The 23,259-nt window shown below is 37.6% G+C and overlaps 1 protein-coding gene across 3 annotated transcripts in view; it reads left to right on the forward strand.

The window, feature by feature from the left end:
• The first annotated feature begins 8,040 nt into the window (after window positions 1-8,040).
• Window positions 8,041-23,259, forward strand: part of SPART (spartin) — a 24,470-nt gene continuing 9,251 nt past the window's right edge. The window contains exons 1-6 of one of the 3 annotated variants that reach the window (XM_029936847.1): window positions 8,042-8,234; window positions 11,638-12,446; window positions 16,376-16,573; window positions 18,899-19,066; window positions 22,233-22,356; window positions 22,871-23,065. In XM_029936847.1, the coding sequence (XP_029792707.1) occupies window positions 11,640-12,446; window positions 16,376-16,573; window positions 18,899-19,066; window positions 22,233-22,356; window positions 22,871-23,065 (1,492 nt within the window). In that variant the 5' untranslated portion in view covers window positions 8,042-8,234; window positions 11,638-11,639. Of the gene's footprint in view, window positions 8,235-11,637; window positions 12,447-16,375; window positions 16,574-18,898; window positions 19,067-22,232; window positions 22,357-22,870; window positions 23,066-23,259 lie in introns of all 3 variants that reach the window. The other 2 variants (XM_029936848.1, XM_029936849.1) reach the window with 2 other exon arrangements.

A 23,259-nucleotide genomic window follows, 5' to 3' on the forward strand; every position in this document is an offset into this window, starting at 1 on the left:
TTGGCTTTTCCTCCCGTCTAAGTTTCCAATGACCCTCATACCCCATTCCACCTGCTGCTAGTCTTGACTTCTTCCTTCCTTCATTCCCTCGTTTGTTCATTCCTTCCTTCCTTTCTTCCTGAAACCCCATTAGAAATGAGACCCCTTGGCTCATTTCTAATGCAGTAACAGTATTACAAAATGTTGTAGATGTTCTTTCATTTATTTTCTCTTATTTGCCTGTGTCCTTGAGAACTCACCCTGACTCTAAGTGGCTTACCAAGATTTCCTTAAAGCAACATGGTTGCTATAAGAATAATTTGGGGGGCACCTGGGTGGCTCAGTCGGTTGAGCATCCAAATCTTAATATCAGCTTAGGTCATGATCTCACATTTTGTGAGTTCTAGCCCCATGGAATCTTGTTTGGGATTCTCAGGGTCATGGGATTGAGCCCCACATTGGGCTCCATGCTGAGCATGAAGACTGGAATTCTTTCTGTCTCTGTCTCGGTCTCGGTCTCTCTCTCTCTGACCCTCTCCCCTGCTGAAGCACTCTCTCTAAAATTTAAAAAAAGGAACAATTTTGGTGTCTAGTGTTAAACTTTACCCCTCCACCTTGTTATACATATTAAATGTATAGAAAATGAGGTACTTTGCAGCAATGTGGATGGAACTAGAGTGTATTATGCTATGCGAAATTAGTCAGAGAAAGACAAATATTACATGACTTCACTCAGGTGGAATTTAAGATAAAAAACAGATGAACATAAGGGAAGGGAAGCAAAAATAATATAAAAGCAAGGAGGGGAACAAAACATAAGAAACAAAAATAGAGAACAAACTAAGGGTTACTCTGGGGGAGATGGGCTTAATGGGCAAGGGGCATTAAGGAAGACACTTGTTGGGATGAGCACTGCGTGTTATATGTAGTTCGTACATATACTAACTTGGATGTAAATTTTAAAAAATTAATAAATAAAAAGAAAATGAGGTACTTTACTGAGCCAGCCATTAACTTCTTTATAACATAATATAAAAAATATCAATTTGACTAGACTGAAGCCAAATCAGGCTAGTAAGATATATTAAAAGAATTGTTTTCCATACTTTAATAGATGCTTTTTAAAGAGTATATATATTTGCAAAGGAACAGATAAATATTTTATATGGAAATATAGAACTTATAAATCTACATATGTATCTACAAATCTGAATAAGAAATTACTTTTATCTATTTATTACTCAATTTTTAAAATGCTACATTTGTCCATCATCCACTATTTGGTCTGCAAGTGGAAAATTATACTGTACCAAGAACATCACAATTATTGACCTTTGGTCAAATTCATGCTTTTAGTATGCAAAAAATTTAAGGAAGAAAAGTTTAATGAGATCATACAGTGAAGACCTAGACTCATGTAGAACTTTTATTTTTATTTATTTTTTAAATAAAAATAATGTTTATTTATTTTTGAGGGAGAGAAGGAGCGAGAGAGACAGTGAGATAAAGTGTGAGCAGGAGAGGGGCAGAGAGAGAGGGAGACACAGAATCTGAAGCAAGCTCCAGGCTCTGAACTCTCAGCCTAATGCAGGGCTCAAACTCATGAACCATGAGATCATGACCTGAGTTTAAGTTGGACCCTTAGCCAACTGAGCCAGCCAGGTGCCCTTAGAACTTTTAGAATAGTATCAGCCTCATTCAACAAAATGTACTTTCCAGGACTTTTGCTTTATACCAAATCATTCTATAGAGTTCAACATGAACGGGGAGCAATTAGGTAATATCACCAGTGATGACTTAGATTAGTTCATAGTTCATTTTGTTCATGTGGAGTTTCTCAACCTTTACATATATAAATATTGAAATTAGAATAGAATGGAAGCTGAATTCTGTCCCACTCTAGAAATAAATGATAATCATCTGGAAGTATACTAATTAACTGGGAAAAAAAAAGTCCCTGTCACTACTTCAAGATGCATTTCTAATAAATAGATACTCTTTGTTCAATAATACATATCCACACTTAAAATATATATAAATATAAGTAATTATAATAATCCCACTACCCAGGATGTATTTTTCAAACTGCTTAAAATATAATTTATGTTCTTATGAACATTTGTTAAGTATACCTGTACACTTTATATGTGTGTACAGTATTTGAATTATTGTTTGTATTATACATATTATATGTGTTCTCATTCCAGAATAAAATAGGATATAGCATCAATTCTATTTCAATTTTAGCATTTATAGATGTGAAAACTGAGTAACTCTATGCACCTAAACTAAATAAATAGAAGTGGAAGGAGTTTAATAGCAGGAGCATCAGTTGATTTTCTTTGAACCAAGAGAAATGACATGTACACAATTTCACCTCTCATGGGAATTGCAGGTCATATAGTAAGTCTACAAATGACTTTTTAAGAAGCAAATTGTTTACCAAAATGTGGCTGCATCATTTTACATTGGTACCAGTAATACATGAGAGTTTGAATTTCTCTACATCCTTGTCAATACTTCTTACTATCTATTTTATTATAGACATTCTAGAGGGTAAATAATGATTTTTTTATTTCCATTTTTCTAAGGATTAATTCCATTGAACATATTTTCATGTGCTTTCTGGCCATTTGTATATTTTTGGAGAAATGTCTATTCAAATCCTATGCCCATTTAAAAATTATATTACTTATCTTATTTGTTATTGAGTTACAATAGTTCTTTATATATTCTAAATACAAGTCAGATATAATTTGCAAATGATTTCTCATTGTCTGTATGTTGTATTTTCAGTTTCTTGATGGTGTCTTTTGAAGAGCAAAAGGTTTTAATTTTGATGAAGTACAATTTACCAATTGTTCATTCATTCCTTGTATTTTGGGGGTTGTAACTAAGAAATCATTGTTTCAGGGGCACCTGGGTGGCTCATTTGGTTAAGCATCAAACTCTTGATTCAGCTCAGGTCATGATCTCATGGTTCATAAGAATCAAGCCACACATCCAACTCCTCACTGACAGCCAGAGCCTACTAGGGATTCTGTCTCTCCCTCTCTCTCTGCCCCTCCTCCATGCATACAGACACGTGCTCTCTCTCTCTCAAAATAAATAAACTTAAAAAAAAATCATTGTTTCATCCAAGTTTATGAAGATTTATTCATATTATATTTTCTTCTAAGAGTTTTACAGTTTTAGTTCTTCCATTTAGGTCTTTAATCCATTTTGTGTTAAATTTTTTTAGTATGTTGTGAAGTAGGGGTCCAGATTTACCATTTGAATGAATTTCTTATTGTTCCACTTGTTGAAAAGAGTATTTCTTTCCTATTGAATATTCTTGACACTTATTGAAAATCCATTAACTGTAAATGGGCTTATTTATGGGTTATTAATTCTATTACATTGTTCAATTGTATCCCACATATGTCTGTTTTTATGCCAATACCAAACTGAAATGATTATTGCAACTTTGTAGTAAATGTTGTTATCAGGAAGTGTATGACGGGGAGCTAAGGTGTCAGTGTAGTAGGAGGCCCCAGGCTTGCCTCGACCCTCAAACACAGCTAGATAACTACCAGATCATTCTGAATGCTCAAAAATGACCTGAGGACTGACAGAACAACTGCACAACTAGAAGGAGAGAAGAGGCCACATCAAGGAAGGTAGGAAGTGTGGAGATGTGGTTACAGGGAGAAATGGATCATAGAAAGAAAAATCTCAAACAACATGAACTTACACATAAAAAAACTAGAAAAAGAACAAAAATCAAAGCCTAAAGCCAGCAGAAGAAGAACTTATTAGTTCCATAATAAATATTGGAGCAAAAATAAATAATATGGGAACAAAAAAAAAAGAAAGAAAAAAAGGAGGGAAGGAAGAAATCGAAAAAAAAAAACCAGATCAATGAAACCAGGAGATGGTTCCTTGAAAAAATTAATAAAATTGATAAACCCCATCCAGATTTATCAAAAAGAAAAAAGGACCCAAATAAATAAAATCACAAATGAGAGAAGAGAAAAAACAACCTACACCACAGAAATACAATTATATGAGAATGTTAGGAAAAAATATATGCCAACAAATCGAACAGTCTGGAAGAAATGCATATATTCCAATAAACTATCAAAATGGACACAGGAGGAAAAAGAAAACTTGAAGAGACTGATAGCCAACAAAGAAACTGAATAAGTAATCAAATATCTCCCAACAAACAAAAGTCCAGGACCAGATGGCTTCACAGGGAAAGTCTACTAGATATTTAAAGAAGAGTTAATATCTATTCTTCTCAAACTACCCCAAAATATAGAAATGGAAGGAAAGTTTCCAAAATAATTCTATAAGGCCAGCATTACTTTGATTCCGAAACCAAAGACTCCATTAAAAAAGAGAAATACAGGCCAATATCTTTGATGAACATAGATGCAAAAATTCTCAACAAAATACTAGCAAATCAAATCCAACAGTACAGTAAAAGAATCACTCACCACAATCAAGTGGGATTTATTCCTGGGCTGCAAGAGTGGTTCAATATTCACAAATCAGTCAATGTGATACACCGTCTTAATAAAAGAGAGGATAAGAACCATATGATCCTATCAATAGATTCAGAAAAAGCATCTGACAAAATACAGATCCATTCGTGATAAAAAAAAAAAAAACTCTTAACAAAGTAGGGGTAGAGGGAACATACGTCAATATAATAAAGACCATATACAAAAATCCACAGCTAATATCGTTTTCACTAGGGAGACACTGAGAGCTTTTCCTCTAAATCAGGAACAAGACAAAGATGTCCACTCTCAGCACTGTTATTTAGCATAATACTGGAAGTCCTTGCCTCAGCAATCAGACAACAAAAAGAAATAAAAGGTATCTAAATTGGCAAGGAAGAAGTCAAACTTTCACTATTTGCAGATGACATGATACTCTATATAGAAAACCCCAAAGACTCCACCAAAAACTTTCTAGAACTGATAACAAATTCAGTAAGATTGCAGGATACAAAATCAATGTACAGAAATCTGTTGCGTTTCTGTATGCCAATAATGAGGCAGCTGAAAGAAAAATCAAGGAATCAATCCTGTTTACAGCTGCACCAACAATCGCAAGATACCTAAGAATAAACCTCACCAAAGAGTAAACGATTTGTAATCTGATAACTATAAAACCTTGATGAAAGAAATTGAAGATGACACAGATGAACATACGAAAAGAGATGGGAAGAGCAAACCAGGAAACAGATTCATCTTTTTTTTTAATGTTTATTTATCGAGAGACAGAGAGAGACAGAGCATAATCATGGGAGAGGCAGAGAAAGGGGGAGGCACAGAATCCGAAGCAGGCTCCAGGCTCTGAGCTGTCTGCACAGAGCCTGATGCAGGGCTTGAACTCGCGAACCTCGAGATTGTGACCTGAACCAAAGTCAGCTGCTCAACTGACTGAGCCACCCAGGCACCCAACAGACTCTTAACTATAGAGAACAAACTGAGGGTTACTGGAGGGGAGGTTGGTGGGAGAAGAGGGAGATGGGTTAAATGGGTGATGGGTTTAAGGAAGGCACTTGTAGTGATGAGCCCTAGGTGTTGTGTGTACGTGATGAATCACTAAATTCTGCATCTAAAACTAATATTAGATTGTAGGTTAACTAACTGGAATTTAAATAAAAACTTGAACAAACAAAAGAAGCAAAGAACAAATCAAAAAACAAAAATCAAAACAAAAGACGTGTGAGTTCTACACTTTTGTTCTTTTTCAAGATTGTTTTGGCTCTTCTGGATCTTTTCCATTTCCAAATGAGTTGCGATTAGTTTGCCAGTTTCTGCACAATGACCGTCTGGGATATTGGTAGGAATTATCTTCCATCTGTAGATTAGTTTGGGGAACATTGCCATTAGAACAGTATTAAATCTTTCAGTCTGTGAATGTAGAATGTCTTTCCATTTACTTAGGTCTTCTATAAACTCTCTTAGCAATGTTTTGTAGATTTTGGTGTACAAGTCCTGCACTTACTTTGTTAAATTTATTCCCAAGTATTTTGTTCTTGATAATATTGTCAATGAAATTCTTAATTTCATTTTTGGAGCATTCATTGCTAGTGTTTAGAAATAGTGTTGATTTCTGTATGCTGATCTTCTACCCTGCAACCTTGATGTACTTGGTAAGTTTTAGTTGCTCTAGTATATTTTAGGGTTTTTATATATAATGGTCTTGTACATACATTTTCACATTTTTAAACACTTCAACCTTTATGGCTATTGCTAAATTATAGAATTAGATTTAAATGGGGCGCCTGGGTGGCTCAGTTGGTTGAATGTCTGACTCCTTTTTTTTTAAAGTTTATTTTTCTATTTTGAGAGATACAGAAACAGTGACAGCAGGTGGGGGTGGGGGGGTGGGGGAGAGAATCCCAACCAGGCTCCTCACTATCAGCACAGAGCTGGATGCAGGGCTCGAACTCAGAAACATGAGATCGTGACCTGAGCTGAAACCAAGAGTGGGACACTTAACCTGCTGAACCACCCAGGCACCCTAAACGTCTGACGCTTGATTCCAGCACAGGTCATGGTCCTGAGGTTGTTGGGCTTCAGCACAGAGCCTGCTTGGGTTCTCTCTCTCTCCCTCTGCTCCTCTTCTTCCTTCCCAGCCCCCACTCTCTCTCAGACACTTAAAATAAAAAGAAATACTTTCCTTTGAAAAAATAAAACTAGATTTAAATTTATGTGCTTATTTATGATGGAGAGAAGTATGATACATGATCAATAAAAGACTTTCCAGAAGAGAGATATATTGAGAGAAAATTTTATATAGAAGTATGGAAATACAGGTTCAGGAAGAAAAGGGATGATATAAAATGTCCCACTGAAGAAAAGCTTGCTAATGTAGTTTTAAAAATTGATGAAGGATATCAAATTAACTAGTATTTAAGTTTCACTGGCTACATTTAAAAGGGTTGTGTAAAAGCTTTATTTTAAAATGTCAATTTACAATAAAAACAATTTGCATCTTTTGCAACTATCTAAGTAAGATGAAAAATTTTTGGTTAATCTAAAAATGAGTCAAATTTTTCCAGAATTCTTTTAAGGTGTGTAAACAGAAAATCATTTAAACCATTGTATTAACGTGTATCTTCCTATCAGGTTTTTCTCTTGGGGATGACTGTTACCTTTCTTCAAGTTGGGGAAACTCCCAAATGGCCCCTAATTTAAAAGCCTCACCCAATGGTCATCCAACAGTCCTCTTATTAATTTTGACTGAAGTAAATAATATATTTGGAGTTAAGTCACTGTCATCCCTGAACAAGTCACTACCTGTAAGTGCTAAGGGCATTATACATACTATTTTTTAAAGATAGGTCTATTGAAAAGTATAAAACCTGCCATCTATACTATTTTACTAATTTTAAAGAGGTTTTGAAGAAAGGTCAGGGATGTTCACTTCGATTTTCCCCTTTTAGCCTCTCACAGTCATAAATAGTATTAGCCCAGTTGCTATGTATCCTGAAGTGTCAGGAATTTAACATTTTTTACCACACTCCGAGACATGTAGCTTACGTGGATTTTTGGAGGTAAGTGTCTTAGAATACATTAGTCGCAAAGACTAGGTTCCAGAAAAGCGCAATCAGCCTTTGTCCGCCCACGTGCACTGGGAGCAGGGCGCCCTCTAGCCGTGACTTCCCTCACTGCCCATCACCCTTTCCTTCAGCAGCCCCTTCAGCGGCCTCGGGTCCGCGGCGGAGACAGATATTGCGCAAGCGCGGTGTCCGTCGACGTGGCCGCGGAGACCCGGGTCTGGGGTCTGCGTAGAAGGCCTGGTTCACGTAGTTCTCTGGGGCCTTTCGCCTTCGCCCCTTTTCTCCCTACTCCGGGGTTCGAAGGTGACTGGCGTCTCCCCACACACCATTTAGAAGGTCAGGATAGGACTTAGGCTGGGCGGGCCGGGTGCGTGGGGGAGTAAAGTCTCCCGAGTGGATGTCACGTGAACACCGACCCGCGGGGTCCTGACGCGGGAGCGAGGGCTGTCGGGCGGGGCGGCGCGGCCGCGTGACGTGGCGCGCTCTGGAGCGCGCGACTCGGAATGCTTTGTGAGCCCCAGCGTGCGGTCGCGCGCGCGCTGGTGCGAAGCGCGAGGAACCTCGGGACCGGTCCCGGCCGAGCACTTGGCCGCCGCGCCGCGTCGGAGGGAGCAGGCCGGTGGCCAGCGGCAGCCGGGCGGGGAGCTCTTCGCGTGGCGCCCAGGCGCCCGAGGTCTGGAAGGCACAGGTGGGACGGCGGCCGGCGGAGATGGACTCGGCCTCGCGCGGGCCCCCAAGGGGGGCGGGTGGCCTGTGCGCCCCGGTCCCCGCGGGCTGGCGGGGTTGGGGGAGGGGCAGGACAGAGAAGGCCCGGACCCCTCCTCCGAGTATCAGAGATGAAACTTTCGTTGAAGGGAGCGATTTCTGCTGGAGAGTTTGAGAAGTTGTTCACGTAGTTAGCCCCCATATCATATTTAGGGAACCTTCGAGTTCTGCGCTTCCTACGCCCTCCGCTTACATTCGTATGGAGAGCGCCGCCTCCCACTCCCTCCCCTTTGGTCATCGTCCTCCTGGAATGTCATTTTTGACCCTTCTTGCTGCCTCATTCCGCGCTGTTTACTTGGCTTCGCAAATGGCTGTGGTTATTCGCCCTTACCCAGCACTTAAGCTTCGTGAAAGTTCGGTAGTCTTTGTTTACAACACGTCAGCAACCAACAGCAGTTGTATTGGGAATGGAGAGCGCTGGATTTTGCTCTTTCGAGTACATTTGTTCGTGTTCATTGAGACTGAGCACCGCAGAGGAGCTCTCTGACCTAAATTTCTGTGCCTGGAAAGTTTCTGTTGGAATGTGCACTGTTTCGTGACGGGGCATTATTGCGTTACCGTACGTTTGGCCCAGTTTCCCACTACGTAATGAATTGTTTTACTTCCACTTGAGGATCCTCGAAACTGAACTTTATTGCCATGTAATTTAATGTGTTTGCGTTCAAGATGGCTGTTGCCTCTGAAAGACGGCTTTAAGTAGTTCAGAGTTCAACAATTTTTCTTCGAAATTTCCAAAACCAAGAAAAAGAATATAATAAGTTCCCCAGTTACAAATCGAGCTGTTCTTTATTTGCTCTCTTTTGCAATATCAAACTTCATTTGGTGTCTCTATAGGAAACCTTTTTGAAACAGGAAGCATCCGTGTGGGTGCTTTCTCACCTGGGAGGCTTTCTGAACCATCGTTTGTGTAGTTCTCCTGACCAGAATGGCGTGGGGTGCTGTTGGAGGGAGTTGCATACGTGTAATCAGAAAAGTTCCCCCTCCTTTTTTTAAGTAAAAGGCCAGATGGGTGGGTAGTGGAGCAATGTCTGTATTCAAGACTACTTGTGATGTTGACCTTTAGCTTGATTGTTACTGCTTTTAGGGGTTATGGGATTAAACTAAATTGTCGGTTGTTTGATTCAGAATTTTACCTTTTCTCCTGAGAACTTTTTTAAAGCTTACAACACATGCATTACACGTTATACTTATTTTATTAGAACGTTACAAAAAAATAAATGCACCGTTTGTATCTGAAACCAGGTTTTGGTTTTGGTTTTAAGACGGTTATACTGGTGTAGGTACTGTTTTATTAAATACGACAGATTGACATTTTGGAGACTTTCTGTTCCAGACCTTAGAAATTGAAGTAAGTGAAATCATGCAATAATGGGTTTTATTTTTTCAAGCGTTTGATAAACTCTTAACTGCCATTAGGGATATGATAAGCAGTTTGTAATTTTTTTTCTTTTTTTTCTTTAAGTTTATTTTGAGAGTGCCGGTGCATGCAAGTGGGGGTAGGGGGGCAGAGAATCCCATGCATTCTCTGTGCTGTCAGGGCAAGCCCAAATTGGGGCTCTGTCTCTTGTACTGTGAGATAGAGATCGTGACCTGAACAGAAATCTGTAGTCTTACACTTAACCGAGCCACCCAGGCACCCCAGGCATTAAAAATAAATAAAAATAAAAATACTATTCTGCAGTTCCTATCCCTGTGAAATGCATTTTCTCAGGGACTACTGAGAATATAACAAATCCTGGAATAAAGTTAAAATTAAAAATAGAGTATTTTAGTGCAAACTTTGTGCAGAGATTCCAACTACATTTCATCTGATCGTTTCCAGACTTTTTTTTCCCCCCTGATAAACCTTTTTTTTTTCCTGTCCCAAGATGGAGATGCCAGCAAGGAATGGTATTCAGCTGTAGACCTGTTGATGACATCCCCCATCTCTCTCACCCCCTCATGCCTTAACTTTCAGTAGCCAGCTCATTTCTTCCAGAGACACGATATTTCAGGAAATCTTTCAGCATGGTATAAGTAAGCTTTGAAATGAAGGTATATACAAGATAAGGTATTGAACACTTTTTCATAGGCTATTTAAATATTCTTTTGGGAGGGCATCTGGGTGGCTTGGTCAGTTGAGCCTCCAACTTCTGTTCAGGACATGATCTCATGGTTCATGACTTTGACCCCCCACATTGGACTCCCTATTGTCCATCTGTGCAGAGCCCTCTTTGGATTCACTGCCTCTCTCTCTGTGCCCCTCCTTCCTCCTTCCCCCGCCCCCCCTAAAATAAACAAAAATTAAAAAAATATTCCTGTGAAGTACCTGTTCATGTCATTTTCTCATTAACAAGAATGAGAGGTTATGCCTTTTTAATCTTGTTAGAGTTTTTTTTTAATGTTTCTTTTTCGAGAGAGGGAGAAAAAGAGTATAAGCAGGGCAGAGAGAGACAGAATCAGAAGTGGTTTCTGTGCTGACAGCAGAGAGCCTGACTTGGGGCTCGAATTCATGAACCATGAGATAGTGATCTGAGCTGAAGTTAGACACTCAACCTAGTGAGCCACCTAGGAGTCCCTTGTTAGAGTTATTTTAATGGAGTTTTGGGAGGGAATAGAGCTAACTACATGTGAGTAACTTGCCACCTTTAAATGGAAGCAAGTAACTTTAAACTTTCATCCAGGTATTTTTTTCTCATTTTTGTCCTCTCTAATGTGTGATTCAACCTCACTTTTAAATAGTTGGATATAATCTGGATTTATATTATAATAAATTTTAGAATGAGGTTCTTTGGTTTCAGCATTAAATATATGATAGGAAAATTTTGTTTTTTATAAAAAACTAGAACAAGAAAATTATTCAGTAGGTATATTCAGTAGCTATATTCCTATTCTCCTTTATTTTTAATTAAAAAGATATTTAGAGGGCCATCTGGTTGGCTCAGTTAGTTAAGCATCAGACTTCAGCTCAGGCCATGATCTCATGGTTCCTGAGTTCAAGCCCTGCATCAGGCTCTGTGCTGACGGCTCAGAGCCTAGAGCTTGCTCTGGATTCTGTGTCTTCCTTTGTCTGCCTCTCCCACTCTCATGCTCTGTTTCTGTCTCTCCAAAATAAGTAAATGTTTAATTTTTTTTAAATAAAAAGATATTTAGGAACAAGACCATTATTTATTCAAGTACATAGTGCATTCTCTATGTCAGATCTAATAGGCTTAAGGAGTACAATTGTGAACAAGACAAACTGACAAGGCTCTTGTCTTCTAGAAATGTGTGTAGGTAGGAGAAATTGATAATAATTCAGAAAACAAACAGTTAATTAATGGAAGATAATATTTTCTGTTTGGCAGAAATGGAGCAAGAGCCACAGAATGGAGAACCTGCTGACATTAAGATCATCAAGGAAGCATACACAAAGGCCTTTTTATTTGTTAATAAAGGACTGAATACAGATGAATTAGGTCAGAAGGAAGAAGCAAAGAATTACTATAAGCAAGGAATAGGACACCTGCTCAGAGGAATCAGCATTTCATCAACGGAGCCTGAACACACTGGTCCTGGGTGGGAATCTGCCAGACAGATGCAACAGAAGATGAAAGAAACACTACAGAATGTACGTGCCAGGTTGGAAATTCTGGAGAAGGGTCTTGCCACTTCTCTACGGAATGATCTCCAGGAGGTGCCCAAGTTATATCCAGAATTTCCACCTAAAGACATGTCTGAAAAGTTACCAGAGCCTCAGCCCTGTAGTTCACTTTCTCAGCACACTGAAGTAAATGGAAGCACTTCAACAAGTTCAGAGTTGGTTTCTGCATGTAGTTCTTTGTCCTTTCCGTCTCAGAGTCATCCAGCAGAAGCACCTCCTGCTTATACTCCTCAGGCTGCTGAGGGTCATTACACTGTATCCTATGGAACAGAATCTGGAGAATTTTCATCAGTTGGAGAAGAATTTTATAGGAATCATTCTCAACCACCTCCTCTTGAGACCTTAGGGCTAGATGCAGATGAATTGATTTTGATACCAAATGGAGTACAGATTTTTTTTGTAAATCCTGCAGGGGAGGTTAGTGCACCTTCATATCCAGGGTATCTTCGAATTGTGAGGTTCCTGGATAATTCTCTTGATACGGTTCTAAACCGACCTCCTGGGTTTCTTCAGGTAAGCCAAAGAAAAAAACCATAATTTGAAATATGTATAAAATACGTTATTTTTGTTTGTCAGTATTTCTTGGGTATCCAGGACAATAAGTGCAAAAAGATCTTTCTGGTTCCTTTTTAATACATTCTATGAAATTTATGACCCTTAAAGATACAAAGTTGTGTTTTACTATTAAAATTGTGATGACAGGACCTGAGGGGCATCAGAGCATTCATCCTTAAAATTTTAATTCTTTTTTTTTTTTTTTTTTTTTTGAGAAGAGTGTATGGGGGAGGGACAGAGGGAGCAAGAGAGAATCATAAGCAGGCTCCATGCCCAGTGTGGAGCCCTGTGTGGGGCTTGATCTCAGGGTTGTGAGATTATGACCTGAGTCAAAATCAGGAGTTAGACACTTAAAACCAGCTGAGCCACTCAGGTGCCCATAAAAATTTAACTTTTTATTGAAGAAGAAACCTGAATACTTCAATTTCAAAAGAGATTTGTGTAACTCGTGGATGTGTGAATTTCTGAGCCAGATGCAGCCCAGTATGTAGAACAGTGGTTCCTAACCAGGAGTGTTCCTGCCCCGCAGGGCCCCCCGCCCCCCCCCAGGGACATTTTGGCAATGTCTGGAGACATTTCTGGTTCTCACAACTTGGGGACAGGTTGTGCTGCTGCTCTTGGAAAATAATAGGTAGAGGCAAGGGGGACTGCTAAATATCTAAACAGGATCGCTTCTGTCAGTAAAACTATTATCTAACTCAAAATGTTAATCATGTGGAGGTTGAGAAACCTAGATCTAGAAGTAGAGACTCCAATGATAATTTAAGATGCATTTTAACATTCCAAGCAGATAAATTTATCAGGATTCTTTTCATCTAAGAGTGAAGACTGGTCCTATAAATAAAGGTTATTAGGGCATCATTATAGAATTAATGAAGTATTCTGAAGGTGATGTTACAGTAACAATCTATTTTTAAAAGATTGGACATTGGTACAGGAAGCTGGGTTTTAGAAATGAGGACTCCATTTACATTGAGTTTAACAAAGGGATTTGCTTGGTATGAAGATGACTGAGCAAAGCAAGTCCTTTCCTCAAGAGTCCAGATGATGTGGTTGGTTTAGTTACAGCACAAGTTTCATTTTCATTTTTTATGAAAAATATCTCATTTTCTTTGGTTAGGATAAAATTAACAAATGAGATACTTAAATTGAAATATTAAGGGTGCGTGTGAGAGAGTGTGTGTAAGTGGGAGAGGGGCAGAGAAGGGGGAGTGAGAGGATCCGTGCTTTGGGGCAGAGCCTGATGTGAGCCCCCACAAGCTATGAAACCATGACCTGAGCCAATACCAAGTCTCAACCAACTGAGCCACCCAGATGCCCGGTTTTAGCTTAGTGTTTTGTGTTTTTTTTTTTTTTTTTTTTTTTTACTTTTTATTTTTGAGAGAGAGCGAGCATGAGTTGGAGAGGGGCAGAGAGAGAGACGAAGACACAGAATCTAAAACAGGCCCCAGGCTCTGAGCTGTCAGCACAGAGCTTTATGTGGGGCCCCAACCCAAGAACAGGGAGACCATAATCTAAGCCTAAGTCTGATATTTAACCAACTGAGCCACCCAAGCCCACCCCCCCACCAGTTTTAGTTTTATTATACCTTTTAAACCTACTAAATTTCTAATCCATTAATTAGAACTTAGACATACATTGCCCTCTGAAAGTGAATCTGGGTGAAATCAGCCTGAGTTACATGAGCCCTCAAGTCCTTAATCTGCCCTGAGCAAGGTCTATAAAGTTTTATTTCAGAAGATATGGGGATACTCCCTTTTAGTCAAGGTGTCCAGAATGTAATGTAATTAATTTTAGAGAAATCATGACATTGTAAAATAAAGCTTTCCCATACTGTAGTTATTTAAGTAAATTTTTTATAACTTTTTTGTTTCATACCCCTGCTATAACTTTCTTAATATTTGAATTAAATGTTAATTTTATCCTAACCAGTATCAGATGTGAAATTGAAGGAAATATGTATTTTTTTGTTAATATATATTGAAATATATTACTACTCAAATAGTCTGTATATTATTTAAATTTATTCCATATACTACTCATTGCAATGTATCATACTTTGGAAAACACAGAAATCAATTTTGTGACTTCTCTAAATTTTGACTTCTCTAAAAGATGGAAAGTGGCATTTGAGATGACTGAAAATGAGAATCTATAAAAGAAGAATTTGAAAATGTTTGTTAAGCACTTTCCAAGAAAGAATCTGACTTGGATTATTCGATCCCTACAGGTTTATATTCTGTTGGTCAGAGATGATGGCAATATACCAGAATTTTTCATTTTTTATACAAAATCTTCCATGCTCTTTGACTCATATTTACTATACAATATTTTGATGATAGATTGTTCTTCCAAGTTTCTCAGTATTAGGAAGACCATGTGTCCTGAGTGAGCAATGCAATTATATTCTCCTTGCTCAAAAAATGTAATCTCAGTAGAAATGAATACCTTAGGATTTTATGATTTAAACTTAGTTTCTTCTGAATTTAGATCTCCAGAAAGTAAGCTAAAGTCTTTTTAAAAAATTTTTTTAACATTTGTTTATTTTTGAGAGAATGAGAGAGAGAGAAAGCAGGAGCAGGAGTGGGAGGGGGCAGAGAGAGAGGGAGACATAGAATCAGAAGTAGGCTCCAGACTGTCAACACAGAGCCCAGTGTGGGGCCCAAACTCAAAAACTGTGAGATCATGACCTGAGCCGGTAGGGTGCCCGACTGACTGAACCACCCAGGCACCCTTAAATCTTTTTTTTTTTTTTTTTTTGTTTACTTATTTTGAGAGAGAGCATGCACAGGAGGAGGGGAGGGGCAGACAGAGGAAGAGAAAGAATTCCAAGTAGGCCCCACCCTGTCAGTGCAGAGCCCAACATGGAGCTCAGTCCCAAGAACCGTGAAATCATGACCTGAGACAAAATCAAGAGTCCGATGCTCAACTGAGCGCCATCCACATGTTGCATCCAGTGAGCTTAAGTCTTAGCATGTGGACAATCTGATGATATTGCTGGGCAGCTTTGTGTCATTTTGATTGAACTTAATAATAGAAGGTAAATCTAAATTAACTTCATATTCTATTCTAGCTATGTCATGTCAATTTCTAAAAAAAAGAAATCAATATAATGAATGCTGGGTTTCTAATTAAAATAATTATTTGGCTTCTCTGGTGCCAGATCACTTGTGTTTGGTTTTTTATATATTTTTTAATGTTTATTAATCATTGAGAGATAGAGAAATACAGAGCATGATCATGGGAGGAGCAGAGAGAGGGGGAGACACCGAATTTGAAGCAGGCCCCAGGCTCTGAGCTGTCAGCACCGAGCCTGACGTGGGACTCGAACTCAAACTATGTGATCATGACCTGAGCCAAAGTCAGACGCTCAACTGACTGAGCCACCTCAGCGCCCCCAGATCACTTGTGTTTAAATCCTAGCTCTACTTTTTTATTTGATTCTGAGCAACTTAATTAAGCTCTCTATGTCTCAGTTTTCTTGTACATAAAATGACAGTAACTAACTTCATGGGAGGTAAATCAGTAAACATGTATTTGAAAACAGTTTGATTTTAGGGATACCTAATTTGAATAATAAACTCTTGCTTTACTTTGGCTCTTATTTATTTAAAACGACTCATTATTGGTTAAAAGTGGGCTATTTAAGGTCACTGATTTCAAGACTGTGTAATTGGTGGAGCAATAACATTTTTTAAGACAGTTCTTATGAGTGGTATGCACAAAGATCATACTAGCAAATGACTACTTTTTAGTGGGGAATCATTGATTCTGTAAAGTCTTGTAAAATGCATTTAGAACTTTGAAATGTTTTTCTGGTATAACAACTCTAAACCTTCAGTGAAAACCCAGTTCTACTGATTAATTTTTTTAACTTCTCCCTTCAGGTTTGTGACTGGTTATATCCTCTAGTTCCTGATAGATCTCCAGTTCTTAAATGTACTGTGGGAGCCTACATGTTTCCGGATACCATGTTACAAGCGTCAGGATGCTTTGTGGGGGTCGTCCTGTCTTCTGAATTACCAGAAGATGATAGAGAACTCTTCGAGGATTTATTAAGACAGATGTCTGACCTGCGGCTTCAGGTGACATATGATCATCTGTGGGATGAAAATCTGCTTTGACATAAGCAACTTGTGCTTTTAGAGAAATTGTAAGAGACCCTAATGTGATCAGAGCTAGGAGACTGAGTATATAATTTGTGTGTTCACAAATACTAGTTGGAAATTGGATATACATAATGATTAGGATTGTGAGCTCTGGGGTCAAATTGCCTGGGTTTGAATTTGAATGCTTCCACTTTAACTCAGTTATTGATCTTCTTTTTAGTTTCCTTACCATAAAATGGGAATAATACCATCTGCTTCATTGGGCTGTGGTGAATTTAAAGTTAATATTGTCTTATATCAGTGCTGGCAAGTGGTAATGTCCTGTGAATGTTAGCTCTTGTTATCATCACAACCTTCTTGCCCAGTTGGAAAATAGGTTAATGGGACTAACTGGTGAAGTGAAGGTAATTTTGACATTAGCATATGGGCTAAGTTGGACATTTTAGGGGTATGATTGGCATTTTGAGGAAGAAATGGGTTTTGTTTGAGGGAATTATCTTTGTTCTCATAATAAATGAAACCAAATAAAGAGAAAATAAAGTGTGATTTAAAATATGTTTGGTTGTCCTGCAAAATTGCCTTATTGAGCCCGATTTTGGGTTGTTTTGTTTTGTTTTGTTTTGTTTTGTTTTTGCCTGCATGTTGATCTGTGATGGGGAGACGAAATAGAGTATTAAGGAGAGGCTCTCTTTAGTTGCTCTTGCCCATCCTAATGCAGGACAAGAGGGGAAAAATATTTTTAATTGTGAATACTGACAGTTTTCTACAGTTGAAGGAGATTGACAGTATGATAGTATAATCTTTTATTCTCTAGTCTGTGTGTATTTAGATCCATTATTTAGGTATTAAATGGTGAATGGGAAGACAGAATAAGAGACTGTGAAGTATGGTGTAACAGCTTCTAGTCACACGTACTTAGAGCCTGCTGAATCACCATAGTACAGTATGATAGGTGATGAGATAAAAGTATACACACAGTTCAGGAAGGAGATCAGGGAGGATTTCACAAAATGGTTTCTCTTGAGTTCAATCTTGAAAGCTTTGTTACTATTTTCTCGGGAATTAGAATACTCCTTCAATCCACACCTATATCGAAAAGATCATAGATGATAGGAGCAGACTACCAGCTAAGCCAAAGGTCACAGTCATCTGTAGCATTAGATTATATGAACTGCATATGAGGATGATCTTGTGATCAATAATATACTTTAGTATAGCCAATACTAAAATTTAAGATATATTAACAAAACATGTGACCCCCCCCATACAGAAATGCGTGTAGCCTCAGTGTGCTCATAGAGAATAAGTAGTTTACAAAGGCAAAAACATGGCCAAATGGATATGAGTTCGAGTCTTTGCTTTGCTGTTTACTTAGCTGAATGAAGTGACATTCTTAATTACTTCAGACCTAATTATGGAGCAATTAGTTCCTTCACCCCTGCATTCATTGGACCTATATTACTGGGCTTTAGTAGAGAAATCAAACCAACTTTTAGGTTACATGTTTACTTTTCTCTGTTCGGTGTTGTTTTTTGGTTGCACCATGTCATTTTTAGTTGGCTCTGTTGCCCCAGAACTCCAACTGTAAACAAAAGTTTGTTATTAGCTATAATTTTGACTTATTTTTACTCAAGTATTTATTCAGTAAAGTATACCCAAGCAAAATACCTGTAGTTTTAAGTAAAACAAAACAAAACAAAATCAGTGTTAGAACAATGCAGAGAGGTTAAACAGACATGAGTATATTGCCTTTATTTATTTTTTTATTTATTGAGAGAGAGGGAGGGAGGGAGCAGGGGAGGGACAGAGAGAGAGAATCCCAAGCAGGCCCCATATTATCAGCACATAGCCTGATACAGGGCTCAGACTCATGAACTGTAAGATCATGACCTCAAACAAAATCAAGAGTTGGATGCTTCACCAACTAAGCCACCCAGGCACCCTTTGTTCATTGCCTTTAAACTCCTTTAGTCTTACATGTATCTGTTTCCTAAAACTTAACAATTTCTTATTTAATTCAAATGTAGCTACATCTGATTTAATGATAACTTATGCTAATAACTGCTGTAAGTTTATCTTTTATGCTTTGTCTTTGGAAATTTGCTTTAGGCCATATGCTACAAACTAAAGAACTGAAAGGGTTGAGGTTTGATGATGAGATAAAACAAAATTATAGAAAAACAAACAAGTCACATTTAGACAATCAAGCACTGATACTTGAACAAGTGCATTATTAGAGCATAGTTTAGAGGAAAGTCATTTGAGAAAATTTGATTTTGAGCTTAGTCCTTTACCCCTTAGGCCAACTGGAATTGGGCAGAAGGAGAAAATGAATTCCAAATCCCAGGAAGAGCAAGATGCTCCTCTGACCAACTGAAAGAAGCCAGTGGCACTGATGTGAGACAATCAGGTCCTTCATTGGACCAAGGCAATAAGGATGTGCGTCATAAAGGAAAACGGGGGAAAAAAGTAAGTAACGTAAGTTAAAAAAAACAATAAGGTCTGTGTGTGAAACTATTCAAATGGTACCTTTCACCAGTTTCAGTTATTTATAAGATCTGATCCTTGTTTACTAAACCAGAGCAATTTGTAGAGTCACAAAGTGATCACTTATTAGAATCAGCTTTAATATTTTCCTTTACAGTGTATGCTGCTTAACACTGTTTTCAAGCATATTCTGTGTTTTGGGGCTTTGATTTTTTCAAGTATTTGAAAGATGTTTTTGTATTTACATTAATGCATTTTTTGGTTTTGTTTTGTGGTGGTCTCCACTTTCTTGTATACACCAGGGTCTTGGGGGTAGGTTTGCTTTTCCTTACACTGCCATTTTTATTCAGTCTTGTTTCTTTACGGATGGTTGTCAGGAAAGAGAATAGATCTTTAAAAATATGTTTGGTAGGTGTTTTTGGTGGTTTCGTTTTCGTTTCACAGATCCTGAGTCTATGCTATTCTCTAAGTGGTAAATTTGGAATACAGTTCAGTAAGTGTTTAGCGCCAGATTGCTAAGCATAGTGGAAAAGTTAAATTTCTCATCCTAAGGAATTTACTATCTGGTGAGGAAGACATTAGCAAAGAGATAATTTTTATCCAGTGTGATGGAGGTACATAGGTTAGATGAAGATACATAGTTTATATAGAAGGCTAGATTGTACCACCAAATGTACAACCTAGTCTCATAGATAAGTATGGGCATATAGTGGTGTGGGAAACCATAAGAAAGGCTCTCCTGAGAAGGCAGTGTGGCTAAGATGAGTTGTGAAGGATGAAGCAAGAGTTGGCCACATAAATAGATTGAAGGGGATTCTAGGCAGAAGTAGTAACATAAGGAAATATGTGAAAAAAGAAAATAGCATTGTGAGTATTGAATTACAGTTTTGTATCCTTCATTGTTGTATTCTATATTGTAAGTGCTCAATAATTATCTTTGGAATTAATAAGTACCATTGAACATTCTACATTGATTTGTAGTTCATGTTGAATGTCTTAGATCAGCTTATACAGACATTGGGGGTCCACGATAGTTCAAGTAAATATATTTATTTTTAAAAATTTGTATAAGTTAATGCAAAAAAGGAATCCAAAAGTTAGAAAAGACACCTAGGGAAAAGTAAGTCTGCCTCCCTGGCCCTCAGCCACCTAGCTCCCTGCTCTAAGACACATTGCTGTTAATTTCTTATTACTCTTGCTTATTGCTTTTATCCATTTTCAAACATATATACTTACATATTTATTTTGTGTGTGTGTGTGTATATGTATATTCACATATATGTAATTGTTAATACAAATGGCAGTATGTGAGACATATTATTTTGCTTCTTGCTTTTTTACTTAACAGTATATTTGGAAATTTTCCACATCACTTAAAAGTTCCATTTTTAAAACCTTTAATTTGTTGATTAAAAAAAAATGTATAAACAGGATATATATATTGAAAAGCTTTACCCCCACTTTTGTCCATACTATTTTCCCTGCTGCTGTAGGTAATCACTTTTTATCAGGATCTTGTATTTCTTCCCCAGGCTTCTTGAGGCAGATAAAAGCAAGTAAAAACTGTTAGATATCTCTTCCTTTCTTTCACAGTGTTGTTTTTTTTTTAATCTGATAATAAATTCTGGGGATCTTTCAATGTTAGTAAATGGAGAACCTTCTCAATGTTTTTTTTTTAGCTATCTCATATTTCATTGTATGAGTTTATCATAGTTTGCTATAACCAGTCTTTTATTGAGGAATATTTGGTTGATTCCAGGTTTTTGCTATTAGAAGCAGTACTTCAATGAATAACTTTTAGATCCATTGATTCATACATTTGCAGGTAATTCATAGGATAAATTCTTAGAAGTAGGGTTACTGAGTCAATAGATGTAATTTTAATAGATTTTTTTAAATAAATTTTTTTAAGTTTATTTTGAGAAAGAGAGAGAGCGTGAGAAGGGGGAAGGCAGAGAGAGACAGAGAATCCCAAGCAGAGTTAGCACAGAGCTTGACATAGGTCGAACTCAAATGACCTGAATTGAAATTGAAAGTCAGACGCTTAACCAACTGAGCCACGCAGGCACCCCTGATTTTGATCGATTTTGCTAAGTTGCCCTCCCTATGGACCATACTTTTCAGCACTCCCACCAGCAGTGTAGGAGACCCATTTCCTCATAGCCTCTTCCACAGAGTGGCTGATCGGTCTTTCTGTATTTTGGCAGTCTGATAGACGACAAATGGTATATTGGAACATCTTGATTTGCATTGATTTTATTATGAGTGATGTGTATCTACTCAAGGATTCCTTGAATTATTTTCTATGTGTTGTCTATTCTTATACTTTGCCTTTTTTTTATGACTGGGTTACTATTCTTTTTCTTCTCAGTTTCCAGGAGTTCTTTATATATTAGGGCATTGGCCCATTATTAAAGATAGAAATTGTAAATATATTGTTCAGTTCATCTTTAGGTTTTACTTATGAAGGTTTTTATTTTGTTTTTAATGTTGTTTTGTATTTTACGTGAAGTCCTCTTGGTTCTATTGAGCAGCTTGATTTTCAAATTATTTTATATTATGAGGTCTTTGTGTGAAGTTCTTAGAATGAATAAGTTTAGCTTCGACATTTTGGGTGTTGGCCTTAGCTCTGAGAACAGCTATTAAATTAGCAAAATACAGGTCTTTCTATGTTCCGCATTTCCATTCAGATGGAATTGATTTTCCTGTGTTTATATATTTTTGCTTGCTTTACTTGATTTCTATCAGAATCAATTTATTTGGATACATCCTTCCTCACTGATTGAGTCATTTTAACAAATCATTTAAATCTTGCAGAGTCCCATGTGCATATTCTTCTCAAGGGTTGATGGCTATAGAAAGGAACGTGTAGTCTCATCAGTTTAAATATGAGTTGATAAATGCTATACTGGAGATATGTTGGTATTTAAACCTTACTTGCCAGTGAGACCATATATAAGACCAGTATAGTTTTCAGCTTCATGGCAGTTACAGTATTGTGTATAAAATGTACCTGCAGCTATGTTAGGTGGAAATAATCTTATTAATTATAATAGCTAGTATTTGTTGGCTTAATATTTTTTAAGTACTTACCATTTTTCCCTTAGTATTTTACTATTTTACATTTTGAAATATTTTTACTCTTTAGACTAAAGATGCTTCAAGTGAAGAAGTTAATCTGAGTCACATGGTACCCTATGAGCCAGGTTCAGAAGACAAAGCAAAGGAATTACCTGAATGGAGTGAGAAAGTGGCTCAAAACATTTTGTCAGGTATTACAGTAGTGTTCACTTTTTTCCCCCATATAATGTGAAGTGTTTGGAATCCATCACATTACTTAGGTAACTTTGTATTTTGGTTCTAAAAGATCATTTTGTAAATACTTAGACTAGTCTCTTAGAACATCACATATTATCCTATAGGTATAAGTTTCTTCTTGCCTTTTTTCTGTTTCACTCTTGGAAAAATTGATAGTGAATCCCCAAACTCTCAGGACAACGTTGAACATAAAGCTAGTAATTTACCTTTCCTCTTTGAAATTCCCCTTTAATCCTTTTCTTTTCTCCCCTTCTCCCCTTTCCTCCTCCTCAAAAAAATAAGATATTCATCCATCTTTGGAAGCAGAGCGGAAAATTTTAAGTGTAAAGTTGGCTTGAAAGTTTATGACATCTTTGGGATCTGAGCATTGAATTTCTTAGGTTTTTTTTTTCCTGTTAAGTTGTTTATTAAAAGGCTTACAAATATAATCAGCTCTAATTGTGCAATTTAAAATTTTCCTATATAAAGGTGCTTCCTGGGTGAGCTGGGGTTTGGTCAAAGGTGCTGAATTTACTGGGAAAGCAATCCAGAAAGGCGCTTCTAAACTCCGTGAACGGATTCAACCAGAAGAAAAACCAGTGGAAGTTAGTCCAGCAGTGACCAAGGGACTTTATATAGCAAAGCAGGCTACAGGAGGAGCAGCAAAAGTCAGTCAATTCCTGGGTAAAGTAACTTTGGAGGACTCTCCTTTCAGTTAAATGAAAAATGGTCTTTTAGTTCTCTTGATTGTTTCCTTTGCAGTGCAGAAGCTTTTTATCTTGATGAAGTCCCAAGAGTTCAGTTTTGCTTTCATTTCGCTTGCCTTTGGGGATGTGTCGAGTAGGAGATTGCTGCAGTGGAGGTCTAGGAGGTTTTTT

Source organism: Suricata suricatta, chromosome 4, assembly GCF_006229205.1.
Source record: "Suricata suricatta isolate VVHF042 chromosome 4, meerkat_22Aug2017_6uvM2_HiC, whole genome shotgun sequence".
In the NCBI taxonomy this organism is placed as follows: Eukaryota; Metazoa; Chordata; class Mammalia; order Carnivora; family Herpestidae; genus Suricata; species Suricata suricatta.